At 28.1% G+C, this 12,800-nt stretch overlaps 1 protein-coding gene and 1 non-coding gene across 2 annotated transcripts; one reads left to right on the top strand and one right to left on the bottom strand.

The window, feature by feature from the left end:
- Nucleotides 1–2,384: 2,384 nt before the first annotated feature.
- On the bottom strand, nt 2,385–6,894 carry LOC107022674. The gene is made up of 2 exons (XM_015223272.2): nt 6,761–6,894; nt 2,385–4,208 (listed from the first exon to the last, which is right to left on the bottom strand). The coding sequence occupies exon 2, from the start codon at nt 4,127–4,129 to the stop codon at nt 2,537–2,539; it is 1,593 nt and encodes a 530-aa protein (XP_015078758.1). The 5' UTR covers nt 4,130–4,208; nt 6,761–6,894; the 3' UTR covers nt 2,385–2,536.
- Nucleotides 6,895–10,867: 3,973 nt separating this feature from the next.
- Nucleotides 10,868–10,949, top strand: TRNAS-AGA. Its single transcript has one exon. It is a non-coding gene; the product is annotated as a tRNA-Ser (tRNA).
- Nucleotides 10,950–12,800: the final 1,851 nt, after the last annotated feature.

Genomic DNA, 12,800 nt, shown 5'->3' with positions numbered 1-12,800 from the left:
TTAATCAAACTTTGAATATTTATTTATAATTGAAATATCTTAATGTTCATTAAAGAATGACATTTTTCCTAATACCTTGTTAATGTAATGTTTAACGAAATTTTAATTTATTTTATCAAGAAAGTTTTATTTTGATATAAATATTTTCTAAATGATTTCAAAACATTACTAATTGGAATAACCCTTACTTAAATTACAAATCCGAACCTCTTTACAAATTCACAGCTAAAGTTTAATGGAAAATCATAGATTTCTAATAAAAGAAAAAGCTTATTTTATTTGAATTAGAACATTTATTGTGTAACATATTTATTCAGATATTTAAAAAAAATAAGCGATCTTAGTCATTCAAATGACTTTCACACTCTGACCTCTTAGAGCCTGTTTGGTTCAGCTTAAAAGCTGGTCAAACTGACTTAAAAGCTGGTTTTTGACTTATTTAGCCGTTTGGCAATACTCAAGATAACTTATTTTAAGTTAAAAAAAACTTATTTTAAGCCAAAAGTTAAAAGCTGGGGTAGGGGTGCTTTTTTTTTTTAGCTTATAAGTTGTTTTAAGTTGACCACATTTTTATCTTTTTGCCCTTAATATTTTTATACAATCTCCAAATTACCCACATAACCCTAACATCTCTTTCTTCCATTTTTCCCTTTTCACGTTCGGCATAGCAACTTCAGCACTTTTATCCAAACACATAACTGCTCATTTTAAAAATAAGTTTCAGCACTTTCAAAAGTACTTTTTTAAAGCTGCTTTTATTAAGCCAATCCAAACGGGCCCTTAATAATATCAATGAAAACAAATGAAGTCTACATCAATACTACTGTATCTGAAAAGGCTAAAAAATATTATTATATTATTTCATAAAGTTTAAAAGTATTTTTTATTATTGGATCAAAATTATCTCTTGATTAATTTTTTTGGTTCAATATTATCGTTTAAATTAATAATTTTATATTTTTTAATTATTATATTTACGTGACGTCTTTTTATTTGATAAAGTTAAATTCTAGCCCACCAAATTTTCTCCTACCCACCTAACCCAAACTCAATTAAAAGATCCATCACAAATACAAAAAGTTATGGCCTCTTCAATGTTTAGTTTTTGCAAATCGAAAGTGGCATGCTTTGGTTTTTTTTTGGTAAGATGAAAGCTACCGTAGCAAATCCATTGCTATCAAGAAGTTGAAGCAATCCAAGGACGATGACGGCGTCATTTGCGAAAAATAATTTTTAACCCAATAAATGAATATTTTTAAATTTTTTTTAATAGTATAAAAAAATTTTTTGACCCTTTTTCGTTTTAATATTTCAAAGTTGGGAGCATTTAACCCAACTAGACAAGGCCATGTGTGCATGAGAGATCATACATCTTTCATTTTTACGTGGCAACTTATTAGAGGTTCTACATGATCAAACTTTTGAGTCACTCTTTGGCCTTTTCTGAAAGCTCTTCACTTCAATTATGAGATTAATCCTATTTAGCAATGCTTCCTATTAGGGGTTATAATTTTTCAAATGTTAAATTAAATTATTTGTGTTGGATTTTTAAGTTTATAAATTAAATTAAATTAATAAAATTTGAGTTTTTTAACTTTGGATTTTTTTGTATTTTTTGATAAAGTATTCATACAAACATATATTTTGCTTGTACTTCAAATATTTCTTTAGTTCTATCAAAATGCAATTATCTAAGTTGTTTCTTAAGAAAATAACACAAAATATGATATAAGTAATGACACTAAAATATCCAACAAAAAAATTAACAATGAAATCACGTAAAAAAAATATTGTAAATTAATAAGTCATAATGAAATTGAACATAATTTAAAAGTACGAAATTATACTAAAATAAATTTAATAAATATTAGTTACATGACTAAATATTAAAAGAAAATAAAATTAGATTTGTATTTTAATTGTCTAAACCTATATAATGATAAAAATAAATATTAAACATTATTGTCATTCTTAGTGTTGAATTAATTTTTTTTTTTTTGCATTAGTAAAAATTTGATTTTGATTTAAACTTTATTATAATTATGAACATGTATGGACTATATTTTTTTTATTAGATCATTAAGAATTCTAACTTTCAAACATGAAACAAATATATTAAAGATAAAAAGTATAAAAAAGTATAAAAAAAATATCTAAAAATGATATCAAAGTAAATATTTTTAAGTATAAAATAAAATTTTATAAATTATAGATATATAATGTCGGGTTGGTTTTTTTTAGTTGAAACCAAACCAACCCAAATATAGTAGGGTTTTTTTCCAACACCAAATCAAGTCAAACCAAATCACTAATCGAGTTTTTTTCCAATTTGATTTGATTCGATTTTGTACACCCCTACTTCCTATGAAACGATATGTACTATCTTTAGAAAATAACATCTTTTAAAAATTGGAAGTGATAAAAACACTCGACTAAAAATGTCAAAGAATCAGGGCAGTGCAACATTATTACAGAGAATAATATATGATCAGAATCAGCACTTGTACAACATATAGAAATACAACATACCTATAGCTTACAATTTATGGTTGAGGTTGTCCTCTTCTCTTTGTATAACTGAAGGAGAAGGTGGTATGATTATCACATTTTGACCTCTCTCGTTTCTATCAGGACTATGAAGTTCCTCTGCAAATCTGCTGGGGCTTGGTATTGTTGGAAGTGGAGTAGCTGAAGTATGCGTATATCGCCCATCCTCACGAGGCAATGGTGATATATTTTCATGTTTCCTACAAAATTTATCCTCGACGATGTCATAGGAGTTTGCAGTCCTTACTTCCTGAGCAAGAGAGCAACAACAACAGAAAAGCCATAGTGCACAATCAGCAACATCAGGTTTACCACAACAAGTATTGTAGGAAGGCAAATTGTATCTTTTTCTCATCCGAATCCTCCAAAATCCACCGTAGAGTAACCCAAACAGAGAAAGAACAACTCCGGTAGCTCCTAATACCTTCTTAACAGAATCACTGTCAATATTAACAGCAGCCAAATTGAAGATCCAGAAAGGACCCATACAGAAGAGCAGAAAAGTAGCAATATGAATATACATATTTCCAAACCTAAGTCTCTCCAGATTCCAACCAAAAACACAAAAACAGCAGAACAAAGACAGACATGCCGTAGAAATATCATCCCAAAAATCAAGAATACCTCCACTCCATTGTGGTCTAGTTTCAACAACTCTCCCTTTATCTGATGCAAAAGAAAATCTCTTTTCCAATGGTATTCTTCTCGGTTGGCTACCACTGCTGCTCTCGGCAGCTATTTTTTGAGCTTGTGATTCCTCGTCTAACTCAGTATCATAATCTTTTCCTAGAGAGCTGTGCGTACAGTAAAGTCCAGCAATGGCAGGTGAAAGAACTGCAGCTAAGACACATATGCCTACCAAAGTAGCTGGTCTTTCTGATCTCTTGAAACCCCAATTAAGCCCACAAACAGCATATTGAGCAAAACAGTTGAGATTCAGTAATACGACAACCACCATCATGTGTCTCCATTCATTGGGCTTATAAGTACCATTTTTGCAATAAGCGCTTCTGAGCGTGGAAATATCTTCTGGCCTCCATCGCAATAAAAGATTCAAGTGAGATAGCCTTTTTGGGTGCTGGTAAAGACATAACAGACCAAACAATGCATTAAGAATTTGGTTAATCACTTCAGTCCATGTATCTCTCTGAGATTTCTTAGGGAGGGCATGGTTCAAAGCCCCCGTTATCAGAAGAAGCATAATTACACTACAAACACCTACACATGCAATCCAGATAAACAGTAGAATATTCAGCGGTTTTTTGAACCACTCTGCGCACATTTTCCTAATAGATGCCCAATCCAATTTCCGTGAAAATAGTTTAGTAATACGTTGACGGAGATGATGGGGTCTAGAAGAAGGTAGAGTTGGAGTAAACTCATCTCTTCGATCACCTATCTGATCAAACTTTGCCGATGGAGAACCCAAATTATCAGAGTTGAGGGGTTTTAGCCTTTCGGGTATAGCACTTTGACAATTTTCATTACTTACAACTTCCCTTTGGGATGTTGAAACATTCAGAGCCTTACCCATAGGTTCCTCAACAATACCAGGATGTTCACCATTGCCAGCAGATATCATTTGAATGTTTATTTGGATTCACAGTCAAAATATTAACAACTCTTCTGTTTCAATGGGAGCGCAAAATGACCATCTAAATCTGTAAATTAAGAAAGCTATATCAATAATCAAATGCTTCAACATTTCTACTACAAAAAATAAAAAGTGTCCTCCACAATTATCTAGCTAGTTACCAGACGTGTACAAAACAAAAATACACAAGAACGCTACAAACTTGTCATAAAATGAATTTCCTTAAATCTCACTCAAGACAGACCTTAGGCATATTCAACTAAACTAAATAATAATAATAAGTTGGGAAATCTTAATAGCCCAGTTGATTAAGTACATGAACCTTCAACCAAAGGGCTCGATTCCCCACCTTGCAATCACCTCCCCTGTTTACTTCTTTCCCCTAATTTTTTTTTTCTAAAAAAAAAGAACAACTAACAAAATATAACATGAGCAAATGATTATGAATCAGGGAATTGGTTACAGCAGGTAAACAAAATAATAGTAAATTTGATGCATCATCTTAAATCACCATTATAGTCGAGTAGCACCATACTTATAATTCAAATTATAACTGACGATTGAATTTTGAACTTGCAATTAAAACAAAAAGATAATTAATAACTTGAAGTCAAATTAAGAATCATATATATTATCCTTAATAAAATCAAGTGAAGTCAACCTGACTGGTTTGTTAACTTGAATCAAATCCATTTGAACCCAAGGTAATCTTGGATGCGTCAAGACCCAACTCAATTTAGGAAAATTATGCAATTAATTAAACTGATACTATTTAATTACTCATCATCATAACTATACTTTCCTATAATTATCACTCATGACTAACATTATACATTAATTATAATTAGTCATGTTTGTATATGTATAATTCATCAGAATATACAAATACATATGTATAACATACAATTATTTAACCGATGGATATACAATTCACCTCTCTCCCATTCTCTTCCCTCTCGCTCGCCTCTCTTCTCTCGTTCCCAATCTCGCTCGCCTCTCTCATCCCTCTCCTAATCTAGCTTGCTATATATACAAATGCATATGTATAATATACAATTATCTAACTGATATACATATAAAATTCACCTCTCTCGCTCGCCTCTCTCCTCCCTCTCTCAATCTCGCTTGACATATATAATATACAATTATCTAACCAATATATATATATAATTCACCTCTCTCCCGCTCTTTGCCCTCTGTCGCTCGCCTCTCTCCTCCGTTTCCCAATCTCGCTCGCCTATCTCCTGCCTCTCCCGATCTCTCTTGTCATATATACAAATACATATGTATAATATACAATTATCTAACTGAATACATATATAATTCATCTATCTCCCACTCTTTGTCTTCTTTCGCTCATCTCTCTTCTGGTCTCTCTCGCCTCTCTCCTCCCTATAACATGTATCCACAAAGTGTAATTATCAAACTATAACTATGGAGAGTAATTAGGCTATTTTTGAGTAGCTATATGTGAAAGTTCCTCTTTCTATTTCAACTCATTCTACTATCCCGTTTTCAATCCAACCCGCTCATTTGACACCCCTAGTTTTGATGTTTCAAGTCAGCTTATTTAAATTCCTAACCAAATTTTTTTTAACTCTATTAATTATTGATCTACAAACTAGAAATTCGAGTAAAGGACTGTTGACCGAAGGAAAGATAATAGATACCCTCAAATCGGTGATTCTAGTACGATCGCTTTGACAATTATATTTGACTTAACTTAATTTTTGAACATCTTAGGACTATGAGCTAAAAAATATTGTTTAATCCGTCCTCTTTAATTATTTTGAACATATTTCAAAATAGTCTTACTTTATTAATGTGTAGTCAATCTTGCCTCTAATTATTCATTTGTTTGTATGTCAAGTTAAAATTTTGCGTAATATTTACCTATTATCATATCGGCTGAATCATGCTCCTAACAATTCAATTAACTAAACTTAATTTGTCAAAATTATTTAAGATCACAAACATTCTGGTAAAAGTTGAAGCATTACTAAATTTTAAAGTTAATCGTTATGACTCACTAAAAACACAAGTTAGCAATCAAATATTTAATAACCAAGCAAAAACTTAAAAACTTAACGATTTAAACACATCAAATAAAGTAGATAAGAAATCATAGCAACGCCTAGTTCCACGCCAACATGATATTAATAAAATCATATACAGATAAACATAAATAAATACTGAGTAATAATAAAAGAGACTTTAAGTTTCACTTATAATTTTAATAACACGGAAATAATAAGTAAGAAACAAAACTTTCTATGAAATAAAATTTTACCCTTTATTTACTAACTTTTCTATCTTATTTTCCGTTCTTATTCTTCTTCTTTTTTTCATTCATTATTTTATTTCTTCATAGATATATAATCAATTATCTTGATTTTGTTTTATTTTATGAATACATGTTTATGTTGACAAAAAGAAACTAAACAAAGAAAGAAATCGATAATATTATAGAAACATAACTTAAATAACAAAGAAAGAAGTTCACATAATTAATCAACTTTGCATACTAAATAGTATAAGAAATCATAGAAATAACTTGTTCATAACTTGATTCACGATAAATAATTATAAAGAATAGATAGATAAAAATCGAATAAGAACCTGTGTAATCAAACTCAATTCGATGTTTTTCTTCTGTCTTTTTTGTTTGTTTGTTTTTGTTTTGTTTCTCTGTTGGGAGTGTTTCTTTTTCCGTATCTGTGTGTAAATATATAAGTCACCTTTAATTAAAAAAAAAGTATAAGTAAAATAACAAATTCTTGAGATCTGTTTTAGTAAATAAAAAAATAATATAATGACACCATGAGGTGTTTTTATAATATTTTCAAAATATATTGTGGCTACCTCATGATCTTGCAGATCGATAAGGATATGATTCTGGATACTAAATATTAGTCATGGAAGCAAGTAACTAATGACTAATTTAATGGGATAATTAATTACGCATTCTACTATTAAATTGCTTAAGGACAATAAAGTCTTTCTTTGTTTATACCTTGATTCTTACAATATTTTGTTGCACAGTTATTAAAAAAAAAAAAGGAAAAAGGTAACGTTGACCTAAATTATTGTCACTATAAATCAAATTTTTCGAAAGGATTTTTTACTTTTATACTATTTAATAGTGTATTTTAAAGGTGTATATATCTATGTAAATATCATAAATATTGTACAATTATAAATAATAATATATTTACATGACACATATATACCTTAAAAATATATTATTAAATATTATAGAAAATAAAATGTTCTATATAAAATTTGATATCGCAACAATAATTTCGACCTAAGACAAATCATTACATATTAAAAATGATTTTGTTGTCTAGTGACTTTGTGTATGTTTCTGGCGTATATGATCTTTCAGGAAATAAAAGAATAGAAAACTTTAAGTTTAGTATTGCTATGAAATAAAAATTACTTTATTAATAAATAAATTCGTTAACTCAAGTGAGTATTTAAATAAGAAAAGATGTTTAAATATGGCATTGAATTTTGAAAAAATATTTATCAATGTCATTCGTTAAAAGTTTGGCTAATCTATGTTATTTTTATTTGAGAACTTTATGTGTTAACTAAAAATAGTTCAATTTTGCCGAAACTATTTTTTATACGTGGTCAATTATGATTCGACCATATAATTAACTAAATCATTTTTTTAATAGAAAAAAAGCTCAAATATGACATTGAACTATGAAAAAAGGGTCATATATGTATTTTGAAGAGTTTGACTTATTTATGTCATTTCAGTTAAAAAGAATGACATGCAAGAATGAATCTTTTTTAAGTTGTAAAACTAATAAAATAGCCCTATTGTTTATTCAATTTTACCAAATAAGTAAAAATTATAAAATTATACAATAAATAAAGTTATTTGTTCTCCACTTAAGTAACTGTTTCATCTAATTTTAATTTAATAAAAAAAAATTAAACATAAATTGTAGTGTCGAGTTTCTAATATAATCCTCACACATGATCAATCTTCTCATGTTGAACTTTCATTTCTCGATCATATGACCGAAAGATGAATCAACATTGTTACTTTGAGTTATTAGTTGACCAATATCATTCGCAACTATATTTTCATACTTATAGACCATAAATATTTCATCACTCATCGCAAATAATTATGTAACACTATATAATTATGATAATTTTCACTTGTGTGTCAATATCATAATCGTTCATGTCTTGTTTGACTTGCGTGCAATTACACATTTCAAGTGATTGATTTCTTACTAAAATCAAACATATTGAAAGTAGATAATATCAAACATACTCATCAATTTTGTCATTTTTTCATACTAAACTGCCTTAAACATTTTCATATGTAGGCGAAAGAAAAGTTTTTTTTAATTATGAAAATCAAAAAAATATTACTCTCTGTTTTTATTTATTTACACTAGATCAATTCTACTTTATCATTTATATTTATCAAATTTAAAGTGATAATAAATTTTTTGTTTGTGATAACAATATATTATATAAACTAATGATGTGATTATAAATTTTATTTACATCTAAAACAAAAAGTTACCAAATGTAGATTGTTATAACAAAATATAAATTCGTGAGTCAATTTATATATTTAAAAAATCTCAAATCATGATATAGAATTTATAAATTATGATTTTTGAAAAATATGAGATTCCATCTGGTAAAATAAATTATGAAATGAAATTAACATGAAAATTACATGTCCAAATACCTATTTTATTTCAAAATTTTATATTATAATTTATTATATAATATAGGCATGACCAAAAACATACTAACTCCTTTCCTACTTTTTTAATTCAACTATTCCTACTTTTTGTATGAACACAATGCCACATGTCAATTTTCTTTACGGTCAAAACAGTATTTTAATAGTGAGAATATGATGACAACTAATATACATATATTTTAAACAGTATTATTTGAAAATATACATATACTGAGAGAATGTGATGACAACTAATATATAAATATATGCGGAGAATATGATGACAACTAGCATTTATGTAGGACTCAATTACTAATGATGACAACTAGCATTTATGTAGGACTCAATTACTAGTCGTTTGGTCATATCTGGAATTCGGGATCCTAATATGATATATTGATTTAAAATTAATATTTGTTTATAAATTTTTTTATATTATTATTAATTATTTGAATTTAATAATTTTTCAAATAAAATTATGTGTATTTGAAAAAATTTATAATAAATTTATAATAGCAAGAATCTATTCATAATTGGAGCATAAAGATATGTGAATTATTAATACGATACTTTAGGATCTGATACTTATTTGATAAGATTATGTAAAAATTAGAGAAATTTTAGTGATTTTCAAAAAATTATGAAATTTTCATGTTTATATGAAAAAATACAATTTAAAATATCGAAATTACATTGTCCAAATCGTTGTTATTCTAATTCAGTTCCGATAAACAATAAATGAATCTTTGGTAAAAGAAATCATTAATCTATACAAAGAAAAGATATTATTTCAATTATTATGGTAGCATACACGTTTTGACCCAAAACAAAAGAAGAAGTGGTATACGCGTTGTGGTTTTCAAGTCCAAGTACCATACTTATATAATAAGTACTAAATAAAATAATTTGAGAAGCCTTTTTTTGGGGGCACGTTTTTCAAACTTTTTCTTCAAATTATATTATATTGGAGTTTTTTTTTCTACTAAAGATCTTCATGTGTGTGTTTTCTTTCAAAGTTTATTGACGAAGAAGTTAGGTAGAAAGGATTCATACTACTCGGGTAGATTACTGAATTAATAGTAATTAAGGGCCTGTTTGAAAAATGACTAGGTAATTGAAATTGATTTAATTATTATATCAGTAATTATCACTTTAGTAATCATACAATCTAGTAATTAACCTGTTTGTTTGCAACGGTACAATTATAATCTAATTATAAATGTACTGTTTGGTTGCATAATTACCATCATAATATTATATTAAATTTAAAAATAAAAGTTAATTATCTAAAATTAAAACTATATTAGATAAATAAGAGACTTTACAAATAATATCGTGTATATCAGAGAATATGAGAGAGTATAGAATTTTGTAATTTTTTTTTTTAAAAAAATGATAGATAATTTTAATAATATGGTCAAATAAGTTGTGTATTCACCAAGAATGAGTAGTGTGCCCCAAACCTTCTAAATCTTTTTTAAAAAAAACTATATAAATATACAACTTAAAATATTTTAATCTCTATAATTCTCTAATATTTTTTTTGAAAATAAAAAAAAATCCCCTTCATCCCTATCCTTTCTTGATACATCTCTACTCTCTCTCGAATATGTTCATTCCCTCTCGATATATTCATTCTCTCTCGAATACATTCCTATTCCTTTCGAACACATCCTTATATCCTCTCGAATATATCCTTATTCCTTTCGGATACATTCCTCCCATCAAGTAATGTATCATTTGTAACGTATCGAACAACCAAAAATGTCTCTAAAAAAATGAGGAACTTAGGGGGAAAAAATGAAGGAAGAGAGACAAGTAGAAATTGTGTCAAAGTATATAGAAAGAAAATATACCCTCAAGTTCTGATATGATCCAAATTACCCCAAAACTTTTATAGCTAGATGGATGCATTAGAGTTGTGACAGAATTGAGAATCCCTACTTGCAATAAAAATTTAAAAGGTATGTAACAACACGACGTTTTAATAACATCGAATTGTGGACGTGCCGGAGTGGTTATCGGGCATGACTAGAAATCATGTGGGCTCTGCCCGCGCAGGTTCGAATCCTGCCGTCCACGTATTTATTTATTTTTATAAATTCTTAAAATGCAAAAAAATAGCAGGCTAAGAAATAAAGAAGTTTCGTTAAAATACTTTTTTTAAATGGTGTATTTTTTTTATTTGATTATATCATAATATTCATAAAGAAAAGAAAAAATGTTTTTATTAAGGGCAACTTTCACATATAGCAAATAAAAAATTAATATTTGTATGCTATAACAAAGTTTGCATAATTGCGCTCCATAGCAAACATAGAAACTGTATAATTCGCTATACATATACAGTTGAAGCAAATTGTATAAAACGAAGTGTATAAAACAAGAAAGAGAAAGACACTTGGGCAGAAAACTATATAAAAATAAAGTGTACAAAACGAATTGTATTATTATAAGTGTATAGAACGATTATATACAATTTGAATTTGTATAAAATGAGAAAGAGAGAAAGACAAAAGAGACTTGACAAGGAATATACAATTGAATCGAATTGTATAAAACGAGAAAGAGAGAAAGGCAAAAGAAACTGGACAGGAGAGTATTTTTATTGTATAATTATAAGTGTATAAGACGAAAATATATGTACTTGCATGTGTATATACAGTTTTCTCACGCTTTATACAAACAGAAACGCAATTTATACATTTCGCTTCTGTTTGTATAAGTGAGAAAGGTGAGGGTGGCGAGCGAGATTTGGGAGAGTGCGAGCGAGATCTGGAAGAGGGGAAAAAAATATATGTCTTTATACAATTTTCTCTGCTTTATACAATTAAAAACAATTTTTATACACTTGTGTTTGTATAAAAAGTGAGGAAGGGAGCGAGAGATTGGATGAGAGTGGCGAGCGAGATATTTGGGAGAGTGGCGCCTGACAATTTTTTGCAAACGTTTGCTATGGAGCACAATTAAATCAACCCCTAGCTACTCCATTTATTTTAGATTATTAATTTGCTATTATATACAATTTTCCCTAAAATCTACTAAAAATAAACAAAATAATTAAAAATTAGTAAGAATTAAGTAGGTTATCTTATGACGCATTTTAGGAAAACTTACATAAATACTATGTTTAATTATTTTTTTATCATTTATAGCAATAATATTTTTTTCAATTGATCACACTTAATACATCTATAATACAATTTTAATACATATTACAAAAAACAATTTATTAAATTCACTTTTAACTCATTTAAGTTCAACATGTTCCTGCTAATGTAAATTTTGGGAGGTCAAATATGTGCTCATTTATTATGGACAAACAATACAAATCTCACTAATTTAAAGGCTAATTATCTATCTCTCTGTAACTTTTAAAAAATTATAAATTGTGCCAAATTTCAGTTCACAGACACACGAGATGACAATAAGGTATAATTTATTTATGATGTAATATTATGCTCACATGGATTCACATGATTGAAAAAAATGATACATGATTACAATTTTGAAAATAATATTCTTTTGTGCGTGGAAAATTAGATCATGATATATCCTTAACGTAGGAGAAGGTCGGGAGAAATGATACTAATCCTACTAAGTAGAAATAAATTTAATAAGCAGCTGCTATAAATATGAGAGATTTGACGTTAGATTTATGTGCTACTAAACATATTTGTGATGGTATAATAATTTGTGCGCTCAACCCAAATTGAAGAAGTATAATAATTTATTTTATCGACGATTCAAGAATTATCCAAGTTCTTCTAAGAGAATGTTTTTTCTTTATTCTGAAAATTATGCTAGCTAATATTCGGACTAACTTGGCTATTGAGGAATATTATTGCTATTAGTTTGGGTGTTTAATGTCTCTAATATTTACTAGAGATAAAAGGTCCGTCTTAGCACAAGCTCAATATATATATATATATA

The sequence above is a fragment of the Solanum pennellii genome, chromosome 6 (genome assembly GCF_001406875.1).
Source record: "Solanum pennellii chromosome 6, SPENNV200".
NCBI lineage: Eukaryota > Viridiplantae > Streptophyta > Magnoliopsida > Solanales > Solanaceae > Solanum > Solanum pennellii.
The sequence above is the reverse complement of the archived record's forward strand: the minus strand, read 5'-3'. Positions and strand labels throughout refer to the sequence as shown.

Coding starts and splice junctions, on each gene's coding strand:
- LOC107022674 (XM_015223272.2), bottom strand. CDS start 4,129: ATGATATCTGCTGGCAATGGTGAACATCCTGGTATTGTTGAGGAACCT.